At 38.7% G+C, this 17,269-nt stretch overlaps 1 protein-coding gene across 1 annotated transcript in view; it reads right to left on the minus strand.

Annotated features, from left to right (window-relative positions):
- fhod3a (formin homology 2 domain containing 3a) overlaps positions 1-17,269 on the minus strand; it is a 96,599-nt gene that overhangs the window by 14,553 nt on the left and 64,777 nt on the right. Inside the window, exons 11-18 of the mRNA XM_059349607.1 lie at positions 15,703-16,104; positions 14,241-14,288; positions 13,054-13,188; positions 12,106-12,156; positions 7,498-7,706; positions 3,682-4,026; positions 2,112-2,812; positions 1,429-1,569 (exon numbers count right to left, since the gene is read on the minus strand). Of these exons, the coding sequence (XP_059205590.1) occupies positions 1,429-1,569; positions 2,112-2,812; positions 3,682-4,026; positions 7,498-7,706; positions 12,106-12,156; positions 13,054-13,188; positions 14,241-14,288; positions 15,703-16,104 (2,032 nt within the window). The remainder of the gene's footprint in view (positions 1-1,428; positions 1,570-2,111; positions 2,813-3,681; positions 4,027-7,497; positions 7,707-12,105; positions 12,157-13,053; positions 13,189-14,240; positions 14,289-15,702; positions 16,105-17,269) is intronic.

The following is a 17,269-nucleotide window of genomic DNA, read 5'->3' on the forward strand; positions in this document are numbered from 1 at the left end:
TCTCATATATAGCTATAAAAGAATGGAATGAATTCCCCCAACACATCAAGTCCTCCACTAACATCAAAGAGTTCACTAAACAAACTAAAATGTACCTACTATCTAGCTAGGTTTTCATAATTAGGCTTTTAATTGAACAAAAACACCTACATTCAGACGTGCTTATCGTTCTAAGCAGGCTCTTAACTAAACAACAATGCACCTACGAGCAGATGTGCGCCATGATTTTAATTTTAATTAGGAAAAGTTTTACCCTTGTAGGACTCACCATGATTTTATTAATGCTCTTAAAAGTTTTATCCTTGAAAAAAATATTCTAGCCCACCCCCCAATGAAGGACTACCGATGGAAAATAGCACCACTGCTAAATCCGATGTAACCATCTTCTTGTTGTTGTTCATGAAGTGACAATGATTTATGGTATTACATGCTGTCCTTTAAATGAACTCATTCATTCATTCATTCATTCGTTCATATATACAAGTCACAAGGACAAACTAGAAAGAAAAAGGCAAAGGTGCATGAAACTCACTCCTCTAACTTTTGTCAAACTCAAATTACTGATCAGTCCATAATGTGTTAGGTTATATATGCAGGTAATTCAAGGCATAAATACAGTATCATACAATGATACCCATACTGCCTTGCGCGCTCGAATTTCATTTCGAACCTCCAGGCGTTTCTTAGCCGTGTTTTAGGATCCAATCACAGAACGGGGAGGGACGGCAAGACGATGACGCGTACTACTCGGCAGATGGAAGCTTGTAGTTTTGTAGTTTTCTAACAGATCCAACATGGCTGCAGCCGACGCGAAACTGTCTTTAGCTGTAGACGGTGTTTAAATAGTTTAGAGCCAAAGTTTATTTTAAAAGAAGAACAAGGTTTGACTTTACACTCCTGTTTCACCAAAAAGGATGTTTTAGCCTTGCTTCCGACAGGATTTGGGAAAAGCCTAATCTACCAACTCGCGCCGCTACTAGCCCCGCTACTAGCGCCGCTACTAGCCCCGCCACTAGCGCCGCTACTAGCCCCGCCACTAGCCCCGCCACTAGCGCCGCTACTAGCGCCGCTACTAGCCCCGCCACTAGCCCCGCCACTAGCCCGCTACTAGCGCCGGCACTAGCGCAGCTACTAGCCCCGCTACTATCGCCGCCACTAGCCCCGCTACTATCGCCGCCACTAGCCCCGCTACTACCGCCGCCACTAGCCCCGCTACTAGCGCCGCCACTAGCCCCGCTACTAGCGCCGCCACTAGCCCCGCTACTAGCGCCGCCACTAGCCCCGCTACTAGCGCCGCCACTAGCCCCGCTACTAGCGCCGCCACTAGCCCCGCTACTAGCCCCGCTACCGCTCGCTGCTGTAACGCTGGTGTTAGCCAGGCTAAGTCTCTACAGCTCTCTGAAGCCTGCTCAGGGTCTGCTTGTTCACCTTTGTAACTGGTATTTCCTTTGATTTCGTCTCAAACAGATGTTCCAGTTTGGCTGTGTCCATTTTCACTGGTTCCAGTTTGGACCAGAACGAGTCTTCACTCCGCTTGTAGTCCTTGTACTGAGAGTCCGTCGGACGCACCTGAACACAAAAAGAGATGAATTAGCTAGAGACATTTTTTGAGACACTCTCGTGCACCCCCAGGGGTCCACGCACCACACTTTGGGAATCCCTGATCTACTGGATAAATGATGTGTAACACTGTGATATTTGTGGCTGACTGATTATTATTATTAGTTTATTTAAAAGGGGACAGTGCAATTTCATAAAACACATGATTATGCATGGTTAAAAAATGCCAGAGTTAGCCAGAAGGCTAGTTCTCATCTGTAGTCCCCTGGCCATGATGTAAAAAAGCAGAGAATTACGAAACAAAAAACAAAAAAACAAAAACAAACAAAAAAATAAATAAATAAATAAATAAAAAATAAAAATAAATTAATTAATTAAAAAAAATAAATAAAATAAAATAAAATTAAAATTAAATAAAAAATAACTAAAAATACGTACAATATACAAAATACATATACAAACACTTACGATACGATTAAGAAAAAAATACAACATCACATACAACATCACAACATAACATTGATGGCGATGATAATTGCATCTTGACTCACCTCGCTCCAGAAGAGCCTGATTGTCTTCTTCTTCTTGTTAAAAAGTGGCGGCTCTGGGGGAGGAGGCACTGGAATGGGGGCACTAAAGAAAGGTGGAGGAGGAGGGCTCATCATCCCAATCAAGGGAGGCGGAGGAGGGCAGCCGCCCAGCATGTGTGGAGGCGGAGGGAAGCGGGGCGGAGGAGGCGGCGGCGGCGGGAGGTCGCTGCATCCTCCCATCAAAACAGCATCCAGAATGTCTTTGTCGTCTTCCTCCGTCAGGTCGGTGAAGTTGATGTCCCCGATGCGCAGCTCTCGAGGGCTGGCCAGGAGCTGGTCCCAGATCGTGTCCGATTCCTTTTTGGGCGGGGGGGGAGGGGGCTCGTTGGCGGGGACGTCCAGGTGAGGGGCGTTGGAGCCGAGGTCCTTGATCAAGTGTCCGAACCGCTCGGCGAACGGCCGGATGGTCCCGCGCTGATCTGGTTTCTCAGCCTTGTGGTCGATCTCCTCGTCTTCGCCCAGTTGCGTTCCAGCATCCTCCTGGGTTTCTTTGTCCTCCCCCTCCCCTTTCTCTTTCTCCTTCTCCTTCTCCTTCTCCACATCCTCTTCCTCCTCCTCCTCGTCACTGGGCTTCTTGTTCTGGGAGTACAGCATGTCCAGCATGAAGAGTTTACTGTTGAGGAGCTTGCTGCACTCCTCGTTCACCTCGGTCTCCTTAAAACCTGAGGACCAGATTAATGGGGTCAAGAGGGATATATTAGATATAAATTCCTCAGCAAAATGCATTGTGGTACAGCCATGACTTTAGATCATTTTTAATACATACATAGGTAACACTTTATAATAAGGTCCTTAATAACCATTAATTAACAAGTAATAAGGCATTGTTCTCGCTTTAGATCCGGTAATTGCAAAAAGCATAGTTAACTTATAGTTAACTTATAATAGATGAAAAACATAGCAAGTTTCAATAATTTATGTTTTTTTCAGGCTACACAAAATGATGCATGCTGGGAAATCTCCCAATATGCTGATCATGCTTCTTAGTGAACACTAGTATTTTCGGTAACGCTTTATATTAAGGTCCTTGTAATAACCATTAATTAACAAGTAATAAGGCATTGTTCTCGCTTTAGATCCCTTTAGCTGCAAAAAGCATAGTTAACTGTTAACAAGTGCATAGTTAACTTATAATAGATGAGCAATAAAGTATATTTTAATATCAATAAGCAAACAAAATAAAATTAATAAAGGCATGGCAAAGACATAATGGGTGGGTCATGGGTGTTTGTAATGCCATTATTAACACTTATATAAGCTTATAAACACACAATAATGTTAATAAGCATCTTGTAAAGACTTACAAGGGCCTTATTACTTGTTAATTAATGGTTATTACAAGGACCTTAATATAAAGCGTTACCCATACATTTTTAATTAATAATTGAATATTACATGCTTAGAACTTAAATCATTTCAAGAGAGTGACAGCTGAACAAAATCCCTAAAACTGACCTACTGACTTAAAACTAGACCTGGAATTATAACTTGAATTTTAGTTCACAATGCAAAATACTAAAGAACGACCCACCATTCTCACTGCTGCCCCTCTCCTCTCTCTCCAGAGTGCTGCTGGCTGACGAGATGCTGGAGGCGGAGCAGTTGTCCTTCTCATTCACCTCCTCATTCTGTCGCTCTTTGTCGCTCAGGATGCCGCTGTCCTCCTCAGCCTCCGCCTCCGCCTCCACCTCCACCTCCACCTCCTCTTTCTCCTTCTCTGGTTCCTGCTCACCCTCTTCTCCTTCCTCCTCCTTTTCTGCCGATGCTTCCTTCTGTACTTCCTCCTGTACTTCCTCTTCTTTCTGTTCTTCCTCCTCTTCAGCACTGGCTTCTTTCTCCTCTGTTTCTACACTGGCGCTGGAGTCATCAGCGTCTCCTGTCACCAATAAATCAGAGATACTTTATTCTCTAACATTTATTCTCTAACATTCCCAGATACTTTATTCTCTAACATTCCCAGATACTTTATTCTCTAACATTTATTCTCTAACATTCCCAGATACTTTATTCTCTAACATTTATTCTCTAACATTCCCAGATACTTTATTCTCTAACATTTATTCTCTAACATTCCCAGATACTTTATTCTCTAACATTTATTCTCTAACATTCCCAGATACTTTATTCTCTAACATTTATTCTCTAACATTCCCAGATACTTTATTCTCTAACATTTATTCTCTAACATTCCCAGATACTTTATTCTCTAACATTCCCAGATACTTTATTCTCTAACATTTATTCTCTAACATTCCCAGATACTTTATTCCCAGATACTTTATTCTCTAACATTCCCAGATACTTTATTCCCAGATACTTTATTCTCTAACATTCCCAGATACTTTATTCTCTAACATTTATTCTCTAACATTCCCAGATACTTTATTCCCAGATACTTTATTCTCTAACATTCCCAGATACTTTATTCTCTAACATTCCCAGATACTTTATTCTCTAACATTCCCAGATACTTTATTCCCAGATACTTTATTCTCTAACATTCCCAGATACTTTATTCCCAGATACTTTATTCTCTAACATTCCCAGATACTTTATTCTCTAACATTTATTCTCTAACATTCCCAGATATTTTATTCTCTAACATTTATTCTCTAACATTCCCAGATACTTTATTCCCAGATACCTTATTCTCTAACATTCCCAGATACTTTATTCTCTAACATTTATTCTCTAACATTCCCAGATACTTTTTTCCCAGATACTTTATTCTCTAACATTCCCAGATATTTTATTCCCAGATACTTTATTCTCTAACATTCCCAGATACTTTATTCTCTAACATTTATTCTCTAACATTCCCAGAACTTTTTTCCCAGATACTTTATTCTCTAACATTCCCAGATATTTTATTCCCAGATACTTTATTCTCTAACATTCCCAGATACTTTATTCTCTAACATTTATTCTCTAACATTCCCAGATACTTTATTCTCTAACATTTATTCTCTAACATTCCCAGATACTTTATTCTCTAACATTTATTCTCTAACATTCCCAGATACTTTATTCTCTAACATTTATTCTCTAACATTCCCAGATACTTTATTCTCTAACATTATTCTCTAACATTCCCAGATACTTTATTCTCTAACATTATTCTCTAACATTCCCAGATACTTTATTCTCTAACATTCCCAGATACTTTATTCTCTAACATTTATTCTCTAACATTCCCAGATACTTTATTCCCAGATACTTTATTCTCTAACATTCCCAGATACTTTATTCCCAGATACTTTATTCTCTAACATTCCCAGATACTTTATTCTCTAACATTTATTCTCTAACATTCCCAGATACTTTATTCCCAGATACTTTATTCTCTAACATTCCCAGATACTTTATTCTCTAACATTCCCAGATACTTTATTCTCTAACATTCCCAGATACTTTATTCCCAGATACTTTATTCTCTAACATTCCCAGATACTTTATTCCCAGATACTTTATTCTCTAACATTCCCAGATACTTTATTCTCTAACATTTATTCTCTAACATTCCCAGATATTTTATTCTCTAACATTTATTCTCTAACATTCCCAGATACTTTATTCCCAGATACCTTATTCTCTAACATTCCCAGATACTTTATTCTCTAACATTTATTCTCTAACATTCCCAGATACTTTTTTCCCAGATACTTTATTCTCTAACATTCCCAGATATTTTATTCCCAGATACTTTATTCTCTAACATTCCCAGATACTTTATTCCCAGATACTTTATTCTCTAACATTCCCAATCTGCAATGAAACACAGTCTGATACATGTAGCATGGCTGTGTTTGATTCCTGCCCCCTGTATCAACACACGTTCACACGCACTTATAAGAAAAACAAAAACACACACCCATACGCTAATGTAAACAATATGGCGGGTACAGAAAGCCAGGTTGTTGCAGGACCAGGATATGAACAGGAAATGAAGAATTAAAGATCCTGTTTATGTCAAAACACACATAAACACGTAAGTCCCCAGTACAGTCCATGCAGTGATGCAGGCGGGGTTAGAATAACACGACACTGTGAGGCCTCATGCACTCAGCTAACTGCGCTACAGTACCTCAGCTCATGGCTGTGCATGCATCAGCTCCATAACAAGGCCTTTTTTCTTACACAAGATGTTTTGGCATTACACTTTGAAAAAGGTCTTTCAAAAACGCATTTGACCTTTTCACCCTTTTCCTCTCTCTCTCTCTGTTTTTTTCTTTCTGTCCCCTCCTCTCTGTCAGTATTTTCCACAGTCTGTCTCGCCTCTCTTTCTTTAGCTCACGCATGCATTTCTAATGAAAATGGCAGGCAAAATGAAACAATTTCAGGTTAAGAGTGATTGCTTTGGAGCGTACGGTTGGGATATGAACTGGCGACCTTCTGGTTTTAATTTGAAGTCCCCACCAGTGGCGGTTCTAGACCAATTTTGCTGTGGGGGGCTAAGCAGGGGCCAGTGTTTAATCAGGGGGGCACATTAAAAATCGTCAAAAATGATATTTAAGCATTCAAAACCTTTATTTTAGCTAAAAATCTCACATTTGGAAGAACTACGTTGATTGAAACACTGAGACTTACAGACATTAACAGTTATTTTTCTATGACAATGACATTTCTCATTTTTGTGCACAATTACTTTTTATTTTGAAAGTGCAGTACAGTGAGAATGATCTTTATATTTAGCTTTTATTGCACATTATTATTGTGTACAATGAGAAATTGTTCTGTCGTTCATTGTTATAAATTGATCATTTTATTATTAATTTGACACAGGGGCCAAAGCAGGGGCCAAAGGCTTCTACACAGGGGCAGTGGCCCCTGGAGGCCCCTGTGTAGAACCGCCACTGGTCCCCACAGTATTAACCACTAGTATTTTGGGTAACGCTTTATATTAAGGTCCTTGGTATAACCATTAATTAACAAGTAATAAGGCATTGTTCTCGCTTTAGATCCCTTTAGCTGCAAAAAGCATAGTTAACTTATAGTTAACTTATAATAGATGAGCAATAAAGTATATTTTAATATCAATAAGCAAACAAAATAAGATTAATAAAGGCATGGCAAAGACACAATGGGTGGGTCATGGGTGTTTGTAATGCCATTATTAACACTTATATAAGCTTATAAACACACAGTAATGTTAATAAGCATCTTGTAAGGACTTACAAGGGCCTTATTATTTGTTAATTAATGGTTATTACAAGGACCTTAATATAAAGCGTTACCCATACATTTTTAATTAATAATTAAATATTACATGCTGGAACACAGCTTAGAACTTAAATCATTTCATAAATTTCCCCGTAAATCCCTACACAAATCCTCTCAGGTGTCCTACCAGTTTCAGACGGGGTGGCGGGGGTCCCCGCTTCGAGGTCGGCCTCTGCGTCCTCCTGGGAGGCGAAGGAGGACGGCGTGCTGCTGCGTGATGACGAGGGCCAGGCCTCCGCGGGTTCAAAGGTCAGGTCGAGGTCAGGGCGAGTCCTTGACACCCGGACGTGCTCCCTCTCAAACTCCTCCGCCGCCAGACGCTCCACGTTCTTATACCTGAGAGAGAAAGAGAGAGAGAGAGAGAGAGAGAGAGAGAGAGAGAGAGAGAGGGAGGATCAGAATCAGAAACAATGCGTCTCCTGTGTTTCCTCTCTCAGTTTATTTTTTATTGTTAAAAAGATCCCCATTAGCTGTCACCAAAAGTGGGAGGAGCTAGTCTTCCTGGGGTCCACAAGACAAAACAAAAATCACTTAACAATTAAACATTGTAGACATTATTATATACGTCATCAGAAATCATTCCGAATAAGTTATTACATTCATATCTATTACATTAATTCTCACTTTCATACAGTAAATATGTTAATTCACTACTTACAAATTTAAATCGTGCATTCTCAAGTAATAATTAAAAGATACTTTACTATTCAGTTCACGTATATTCAGCGGGCAATTATTCCAATAACTGATAGCACGATAAATAACTGTTCTCTTTAAGCTACCTTTTTTGGTCAATTTGTGCCTTTTCTGGTCATTTTGTGTCTTTTTTGGTAATTTTTTATCTTTTTTTTTGGTAATTTTGTGTCTTTATTATCATTTTGTGGTCAATTTGTGCCTTTTTTGGTCATTTTGTGTCTATTTTTGGTAATTTTGTGTCTTTTTTGGTCATTTTGTGTCTTTTTTGGTCATTTTGTCAACAATTAAACATTGTAGACATTGTTATATACATCATCAGAAATCATTCCGAATAAGTTATTACATTCATATCTATTACATTAATTCTCACTTTCACACAGTAAATATGTTAATTCACTACTCACAAATTTAAATAGTGCATTCTCAAGTAATAATTAAAAGATACTTTACTATTCAGTTCACGTATATTCAGTGGGCAATTATTCCAATAACTGACAAATAACACGATAAATAACTGTTCTCTTTAAGGCATTTGATTTTGGACATGGTGACATCATCTGACCACCATTAGCTGACCTTGTCACATAAGAATGAACCTGATCACATCTGACAATTTGGTTCTATAAGAAAACAGGTTGAAAAGAATAGACAGTGTTTCTAAAAAATGTTGTTGTATTGCACGCCAACCAAGGTTATAATAGTTTTGGATTTTTCATTAGTTTTAGTTTTAATTTCGTTGTGAATTTTTGTTTTCAAATTCGGTTAGTTTTAGTTAGTTTTTAGAGTGAGTTTTCTAGTTTTAGTTTAGTTTTTATTTTTTGAAAATGCTTAGTTTTAGTTTAGTTTTTATTAGTTTTAGTGTTAGTTTTAGTTTTTTTGTAATGGGCTATGTGTTGGGTGCAAGATTCAAAGAGTTCATAATACATTTTGCCTTTATTTCCTTTGGTTTATCATCTCAGCCCCAATAAGGTTATTAACTCTTACAGTTCTGGGTGTTTTGAATTTTGGTTCTAGTGTAAACATCCCAGTCTCAGTAAACATATTTACCATGTGTTGCACGTTCAAATAGAAACACTGAATTATGAATGAAAAAAGTTGAAAAAAACGAAAACTAAGGACATTTTCACTATAATTTTAGTTAGTTTTGTAACCACAAAATACAGTTTCAGTTAGTTATGGTTTTTTTAAAAACTCTAGTTTTTATTTTTATTTCAGTTAACGAAAATGTTTTTTCAATTCTAGTTTTCGTTATTTCGTTAGTTTTCGTTAACTATAATAACCTTGACGCCAACCTGTATAAATCAGGAGCTGCTTTCACTGTTGGTTTTTGCCAAACAGCCCTAAACTACTCTAGATAGCACGCTGCTGGTTTACTTCAATCCATGACAACCTTCCAACATTCTTTGTTCACCTGAAAAACACTCATACCACCTCTTCACTCTATCAGCCTACCTCACTCCTCTACCTCGCCCCATTTATCGCCCACAAAGCATTCAATGCAATTATCACTCATTTCCTGCCACCGTCCCGCTCTCCTCTCCTGTCTCGCTAAATACTATCACCAGCAGTCCAAATATGCACCCAGAGGGAGTTTGGAGAAGAAGAAACAATGTTAGGGAGGAGAGGAAAGGAGAACGACAAGAGAGAAGAACGGTAGAGATGGTTAATGTTAGCATGGCTGCTGAAAGGCCAAACATCAGAAGTGAATCAGAGTAAACCTGTTCAAGATGTTCCTCCATCAGCTCTCCTCCCTCGTGCTGCTCCTCTTTCTTCCTCACCATGTTCCCAAACCAAATGTTACCACCTGCCAGCCACAACCGAGATCTATGGCACAGAGTCAACCCTCTCTCTCTCTCTCTCTCTCTCTCTCTCTCTCTCTCTCTCTTTCTTTAACCCCTCCTCTTTCCCACCATACCATGAATGTGTGGAGCTTCTGTTCAGAGTTCATTAGCATCAGGCCACTTCAGAGGTCTGAAGAAACTGGATCCTGTGTGTGTTTGTGTGTGTGTGTGTGCATCTGATTAAGAGTGTTGGTTGCTTTAACTTGGATCAAACACCGTAAATATGCTGTATGTCTTTACACATTGAGAAATAGAAAGAGCGAAAAAACTTAAACTATTTATGTCCATAAATCATTCTTTGATAAGTTGTTGGCCCTATTAGGATGGTTACCTGTTTAACCTACACTGCAAAAAAGCCAACTTATATTTTTTGGCCTAAAACAGTGATTTAAGTTGGTAAAACTTGGAAATATAAATTATTGACATTTAGGGCAATAATGTAAGTTAGCACAACAAAGGAAGCCAGTTGTCTGCTCAAAAACAAGTTTGTGAGTTGTTGTTACTTATATCTTTAAGTTGGGGTTCACAACAAGGGACAATAGTTCTGATAACTCTTATTTCTTTGTTGTGAAATGCGGGAAAGCGGTGAAATTCGGTCATTAGCGAACTCAAAATTGTGGTCGCAACATTAGCTGACATTTCATAGCGGCGTTACAATCGTGCCAATTCAGCACATTGCAGAAGTTAGCAGAAGTAAGGATTAAAAGTTATTACAATGTAAAATTATAAGTTAGTACAATTTACAGTTGAGTTGACAAAAATTTGAATTCAGAGTTGAGCAAACTCAAAAACAAAACTTAAATATAAAATATTTAGTTGAATTGTCCAACTTAAAATTTTATTGAAGTTTGTTGCCTTGAAATTTTGAGTTCACCCAACTTTTGTTTTTTTGCAGTGTAGCCAGCTCTACCCTCCCATTGAAATGTTGTAATTTATGTCTAAAAAGGGTTTAGCTCCTTTAAAACAGTAGTCAACAAACCAACAGGTTATGTCATCAAGGCTACATCCACTTATTTTAGACAGTCTGCTTAATGCTATAAGCTAAAACATCTGCATGCAAACCTGTTTAGCGGGTATTTAACCATATTCTGCATCTTAGCTTGGTGTGCTAGCATGCTTCAGGAATCCAGATTCAATCCAACTTCAGTGTGTAACTAACGAACATTCATTTTTTGGACTCTGGCATTTGGACTCTGGTATTAGGGCCATTATATTTCATGTAAGTCCTTTATGTCAAGGTGTTACAGTGCTATATCTTGCATCCCGGATTTTTTTCTGATAACTGTGAAATACAACAAATATATCAACCTCTGTCACTTAGCAGCTGATTCCCTCTCTGTCTTTCTGTCAACTCTTTCGGTCTCATGCTTGTTTCTGCAAAACTTCTTTAAGTTCTCCTTTATTTTGCTCTGTCAGCTTTTATTTCTTTTTGCTCTGTGTAATATCAACAGTTCTTTCAACTGAGGGTGAAAGATGTCTGAGCGTACAGAAAAAGTGACAGCACTTGGCACAATACATAGTGCTATGGTGTAATTGTTTTAAGGTTAAAAGGGTTGGGGGATTCTGAATTGATATATTGTATGAATAGAATAGAATAGAATAGAATAGGTCTTTATTTGTCATTGTCACATGTACAACGAAATTCAAAGTGCTCTCCAGTAAGTGCAACATTTAAGAGTCTATAAAAATATGAATATAAAAAGAGAAATATGTACAATTCAAACAAATGGCTGCATTTTGTCTGATCAGTCCTGAATCTGATCGTGACCTCACATACCCTCTTAAGTAAATCTCTTGTTTCCCATTGCACACAAACATATATTTATTACCCTCATATAAATTCCTCTTGTGTGTGTTTAAACGCACATGTGCCTGAGTAAAACGTGCATCGGTGCATGTGTACGTGCGTTCAGTGTGAAAAGCTTGACGAATCCTGGAATCTGATTTTCTCACAGCATGCAGCCAAAACAATCAGGCCCTTGGCAGAAAGGCAGTTAAAATACAGCTCCTTAAGAAAAGAGAAAACAGGCAGACAGAGCAAAGAAAATCGATTCAGTACCCCCCCACCTCCCCCAAACCTTTTTAACCTGAAAACAATTACACTATTACCGAGCTTCCCAAACCACAGGCTGCAACATATTCCCTGCAGGTTCAGCTGTTCTGTGAGTGCGTTGTTTTGATTTAGTGCACACACTTACCTCTCCTCCCGCGCGAGCCTGGCCTCTTCCATTTTATCCACATAGTCGCGGCTGGTAGAGATAAACAAACAGAACATTTTAAAGGTAATAATCATCACCTACACATGTACGTATGGTCGTCTGTAGACCTCCTGGTGCACTGCAAAAAAGCCAAGTTGTATTTTTTGGCCTAAAACAGTGATTTAATTTGGTAAAACTTGGAAATATAAATTACTGACATTTAGGGCAATAATGTAAGTTAGCACAACAAAGGAAGCCAGTTGTCTGCTCAAAAACAAGTTGGTGAGTTGTTGTTACTTATATCTTTAAGTTGGGGTTCACAACAAGGGACAATAGTTCTGATAACTCTTATTTCTTTGTTGTGAAATTAGGTCATTAGCGAAAGCTCACGGCTAACTGATGCTAGCGGCTAACAGATGCTGCTTGTTACAGCTACAAGAGTAGCCATTAGCGTATCAATGCTAACTCAAAATTGTGGTTACAACATTAGCTGACATTTCATAGCGGCGTTACCAGAAAAATTCAGAGTTGAGCAAAACTCAAAAACAAAACTTAAAATATTTAGTTTAATTGTCCAACTGAAAATGTTATCGAAGTTTGTTGCCTTGAAATTTTTCTTGAAATGTGTAGATTTATGAAATTTAAAGTGGTGAATCTGGGAGAAAAAAGTTGCTTTTTTCCCACTTTTTTCTCGTAAATCTGCGACTTTTTTTCTTGTAGATTTGCCACTTTAAATCTAGTAAATTTGCAACTTTTTTCTCGAAATATTACCTGGACTTACCAAATATAGTTATTTTTCAGTCCATAGCAATGCAATAGCAATGAAACAATATATTTGTATTTGTTTTAGGTGGAATAAATTGTTGGAGTGATACATTTTTATTTAATCTAATCTCTCATCTCAATCTGTGTAGGGCTCTTTCAACAACAAAGCCTGCGCTGCCTCACCTGTGCTTGTTCCTCTCCTCTCGCTCTATCCTCTGCAGTCTCTCCTCTCTCTCCACACGGCGGCGTTCTCGCTCTGCTGCCAGAGATTCCTGGTGTTGTCGATAAGACGACGACAGAAGACCTCCCAGAGCAGGCCTGAAGTAAAGAGAGAGAAGAAGAAAAAAGATTTCATGCACCAGTGCATCAGTATGATGCTGTGATTCTCAAACATCATTTGTTTTTTCAATAAACTTTTTATTCTAACAGTCATGTACCAAAGATTTGGATGATGTTCCATATTTCATTTTTTTTTAATTTGCTGGTCTATTTTAATATGCAACCCAAGCACCACTGTGAAGATATGATGATATAAACAGCTGAATCTGTTCATGAACACAACATATACAGGGCTTCTATATGTGTAAGTATTTATGTAACACGTCATAAATTATGTTAATGACTGTTTTCTCCATAGAGGTAATATGAGCACACTGCAAAAAAGCTGACTTGTATTTTTTTTGGCCTAAATCAGTGATTTAAGTTGGTAAAACTTGGAAATATAAATTATTGACATTTAGGGCAATAATGTAAGTTAGCACAACAAAGGAAGCCAGTTGTCTGCTCAAAAACAAGTTGGTGAGTTGTTGTTACTTATATCTTTAAGTTGGGGTTCACAACAAGGGACAATAGTTCTGATAACTCTTATTTCTTTGTTGTGAAATTCGGTCATTAGCGAAAGCTAGCGGCTAACTGATGCTATCGGCTAACTGATGCTAGCGGCGCTGCTTGTTACAGCTACAAGAGTAGCCATTAGCGTATCAATGCTAACTCAAAATTGTGGTCACAACATTAGCTGACATTTCATAGCGGCGTTACAATCGTGCCAGAGAAATTCAGAGTTGAGCAAACTCAAAAACAAAAATTAAAATATTTAGTTTAATTGTCCAATTTAAAATTTTATTGAAGTTTGTTGCCTTGAAATTTTGAGTTCACCCAACTTTTCTTTTTTTGCAGTGCAGTTCAGTAACCGGGGACCATTATCATGAAAGCACCACATAGCTCCACACTGTCCATACTTGTTACACATGTGAGTTCATGCAAACACACATGAATATGTACTTCTATGTGTATTTGTTTACGCTACACAAGCATGAATTCTAAAAGTTGTTGTCATGTAAGAATGCAGGCACATGTTGGAGTGGGCTCACCTGGAGCTGGTGGGCGTACTTGGGAGGGAGGAGTAGGACAAGCCATTCCTGGAAGAGAAGATAGGTGAGAGTGAGTGACCTCTCCACTCAACCAGTTACACGACACCGATCGACCAGTGCAAAACTGGTGGCGAGGAACAAATGTGACACCTTGTTACATAACGGGACTGATACTGTCAGGGCAACACGAGAGGGACCTGTGGTGTTTATTCCTTTATGTTTCTGTAAAAAATTCCAGGCAAGGTGTCTCTCCTCACTTAAAGTCCACTGTGAACCTGAAAAGACCCTTTACTCAAATATATTTAGCTTGACAAGTCTTTAAACCAGTGTTAGCATGCTACAAGTTTCTTTTTTAAGCTGCTGGTTTGTTATTTAAAGGCATAGTCTCGAGGTTTTGTGAGGTACTTATCCATAGTCCACCACCAGCACAGTCCATAGAGACTTTTAAAAAAAGGACTAAAAACATTCCTTTTTAGTAAAACCTTTGGTTCCTCCCATCTAGATGGTTTTTAGATTATGTATGTATGTTTTCTGTTTTTAGCTGTTTTTTTTTTTCCTTTTTTTATCCTTTTTATAATTAGAATGTTATACTTTTAACCTGTAGCACTTTGAGATTTCCTGTAATGTAAAGTGTATTACAAATAAAATGAATTATTATTATTATTAGTCAGTGTATTAGCTGTCTGACAGCAATGTAAAATGGTAAATTAATTAAATATAGTGTATACTTTTTATGATTATGATTTATTTAAATCTGGGGATTTACCGCCTGCCATCTTCTGTAGGTAATACAATGACTATGGATAAATACCTCACCTGAAAAAATCTGAACTATCAATTTAAGTTTTTGTTTAAACATGCAAAATAACAGTTTTTATTTAGCTAATTATTAGCTAACAAAAATATCAGCATCTGAATATAGGATAATCATAAAAAGGCTATATGTGGGCAGTGTCAACTACATATGGAAATACAGTATATTTAACACAAAACAAATTGTACACAGCATTAGAGTGAATGGAGAAAGTAAAGCTGAGAAAATGCAGTTCTACTAAAATAACAAAACAAGAAGCAAGGACAGACTATATAGATATAGAGGTGCTGTACTTGTGCTGTTCCTGAAAAGAAGGAGAGAGAGAGAAACAAAGGGAGGATTGCAAACAAGTGCAGACTAAACACGTACTGACAGAACTAAGAAAAAAAGATGTGAAGGAACAAAAGGTGATAATAACAGAGTCGACAGGCCGAATGTGAGAAGCCGTGCAGTCGAGTGAAAAAAACTGTTGAAAAGGGAGGTGATGATTAACAGAAGTGATGCAAAGAGATCCAAGCTGGTGCGAGAAAAGCCAGAAACAGAAGTGGAAACTTAAAAAAAAAAGGAGAAGTGAAACGTCGAAGAGATGCTAGGAGAGGTTTCTGTGCTTCTTGAACTCGTGAGATTGAGTTCTGCTGTCCGTCTGACCTGGGAGACGTGGATTTGGGGGAGTCTTCGCTGGGTTTGGGTGGAGCTGGCTCCTCATCGAGGTCATAGGAGAAGAGGTGGAAGGGGGAGTGGGGCAGGTAGGGCATGCGTTCGGGGGGGGAGGGGCGGGAGCTGCCGCGGGACGGCGGGCTGACCTCCTTAGTGGCCGGGACGGTGACGATGGACCTTTTCCTGGCCAGGAGGGACGCCAGGAGGGAGGTGGGGGTTGCGGGGCTGACAGGGGAGGAGAAGGAGGGGGTAGGAGGGGAGTGGAGGGTGGGTGGTGGAGGCGGTTCAGTCCGATTCCTCTGCTCCTCCTCTTTGGTGTTCTCCTTCCTGGAGGTGATGGTGATGGACTGGACGGTTGTTCGGTGAACTATGGGTGGAAGATGTCTGGCCGTGCTAGGAACAGAGGAATAAATGGATGAAACTGGGAACATAATGAGAAGTAACACCATATGTACCCCATCGGAGCTTTAACCCAGTAGTTCTCAACCTTTTTGAGTCGCGACCCCCAATTTAACATGCATGTTGTCCGTGACCCCCGCTCACTGAACACAATCTCACACGCACAGTTCAGATCACCCAAAAAAGAAACAAAATGACCAAAAAAAGTAAACAAATGAGCAAAAAAGACACAAAATGACCAGAAAATACACAAAATTACCAAAAAAAAAGACACAAAATGACCAGAAAAGGACAAAAAATTGACCAAAAAAAGACACAAAATGACCAAAAAAGACACAAAATGACCAAAAACAGACACAAAATGACCAGAAAATACACAAAATGACCAAAAAAAGACACAAAATGACTAAAAAGGAAACACAAATTGACCAAAAAAAGACACAAAATAACCCAAAAAAATTTAAAAAATTACCAAAAAAAGACACAAAATGACTAATAAAAGACACAAAATGACCAAAAAGGAAACAAAATGACAAAAAAAGACAAAAATTGACCACAACATGACAAAAACACGACACAAAATGACCAGAAAAGACACAAAATTACCAAAAAAAAGACACAAAATGACCAAAACCCCCCACAAAATGACATAAAGTGACCAAAAAGACTAAAACACATTAACACACGAACACTTTAACACAGTGGAGACAGAGCTGACTTCCGAAATGATTTGGCGACCCCCAGAAATCATCTCGCGACCCCAATTGGGGTCCTGACCCCAAGGTTGAGAACAGCTGCCGTATAACTTTCCTTTAAGGATAAATAGGTTCTTATGGGTTACATTACCCAGAAATACAACTGAAAACAGTGACACAGAAGACATGTAATAGCTTTATAGCATTATATATATACAGAGCCCTAAAACATACCAGAAGACCACAGGACATTACTTTATTATCATGTTACCATCATGTCCCAGAATACCTGAGGGTGGTCTGTTTAGACGCAGCCCCCTCCTGCTCATCCGAATCAGACTCAGTCACTGGAGTCTCCTCTTCCTCCTCCTCCTCCTCCTCCTCCTCCTCCTCTATCCCAACCTCACATTCCTCCTCTCTGTGGAGGTGGGGAGGTGGATGGATGGATGGATGGAACATTTAAG

This window comes from Centropristis striata, chromosome 14 (assembly GCF_030273125.1).
Source record: "Centropristis striata isolate RG_2023a ecotype Rhode Island chromosome 14, C.striata_1.0, whole genome shotgun sequence".
In the NCBI taxonomy this organism is placed as follows: Eukaryota; Metazoa; Chordata; class Actinopteri; order Perciformes; family Serranidae; genus Centropristis; species Centropristis striata.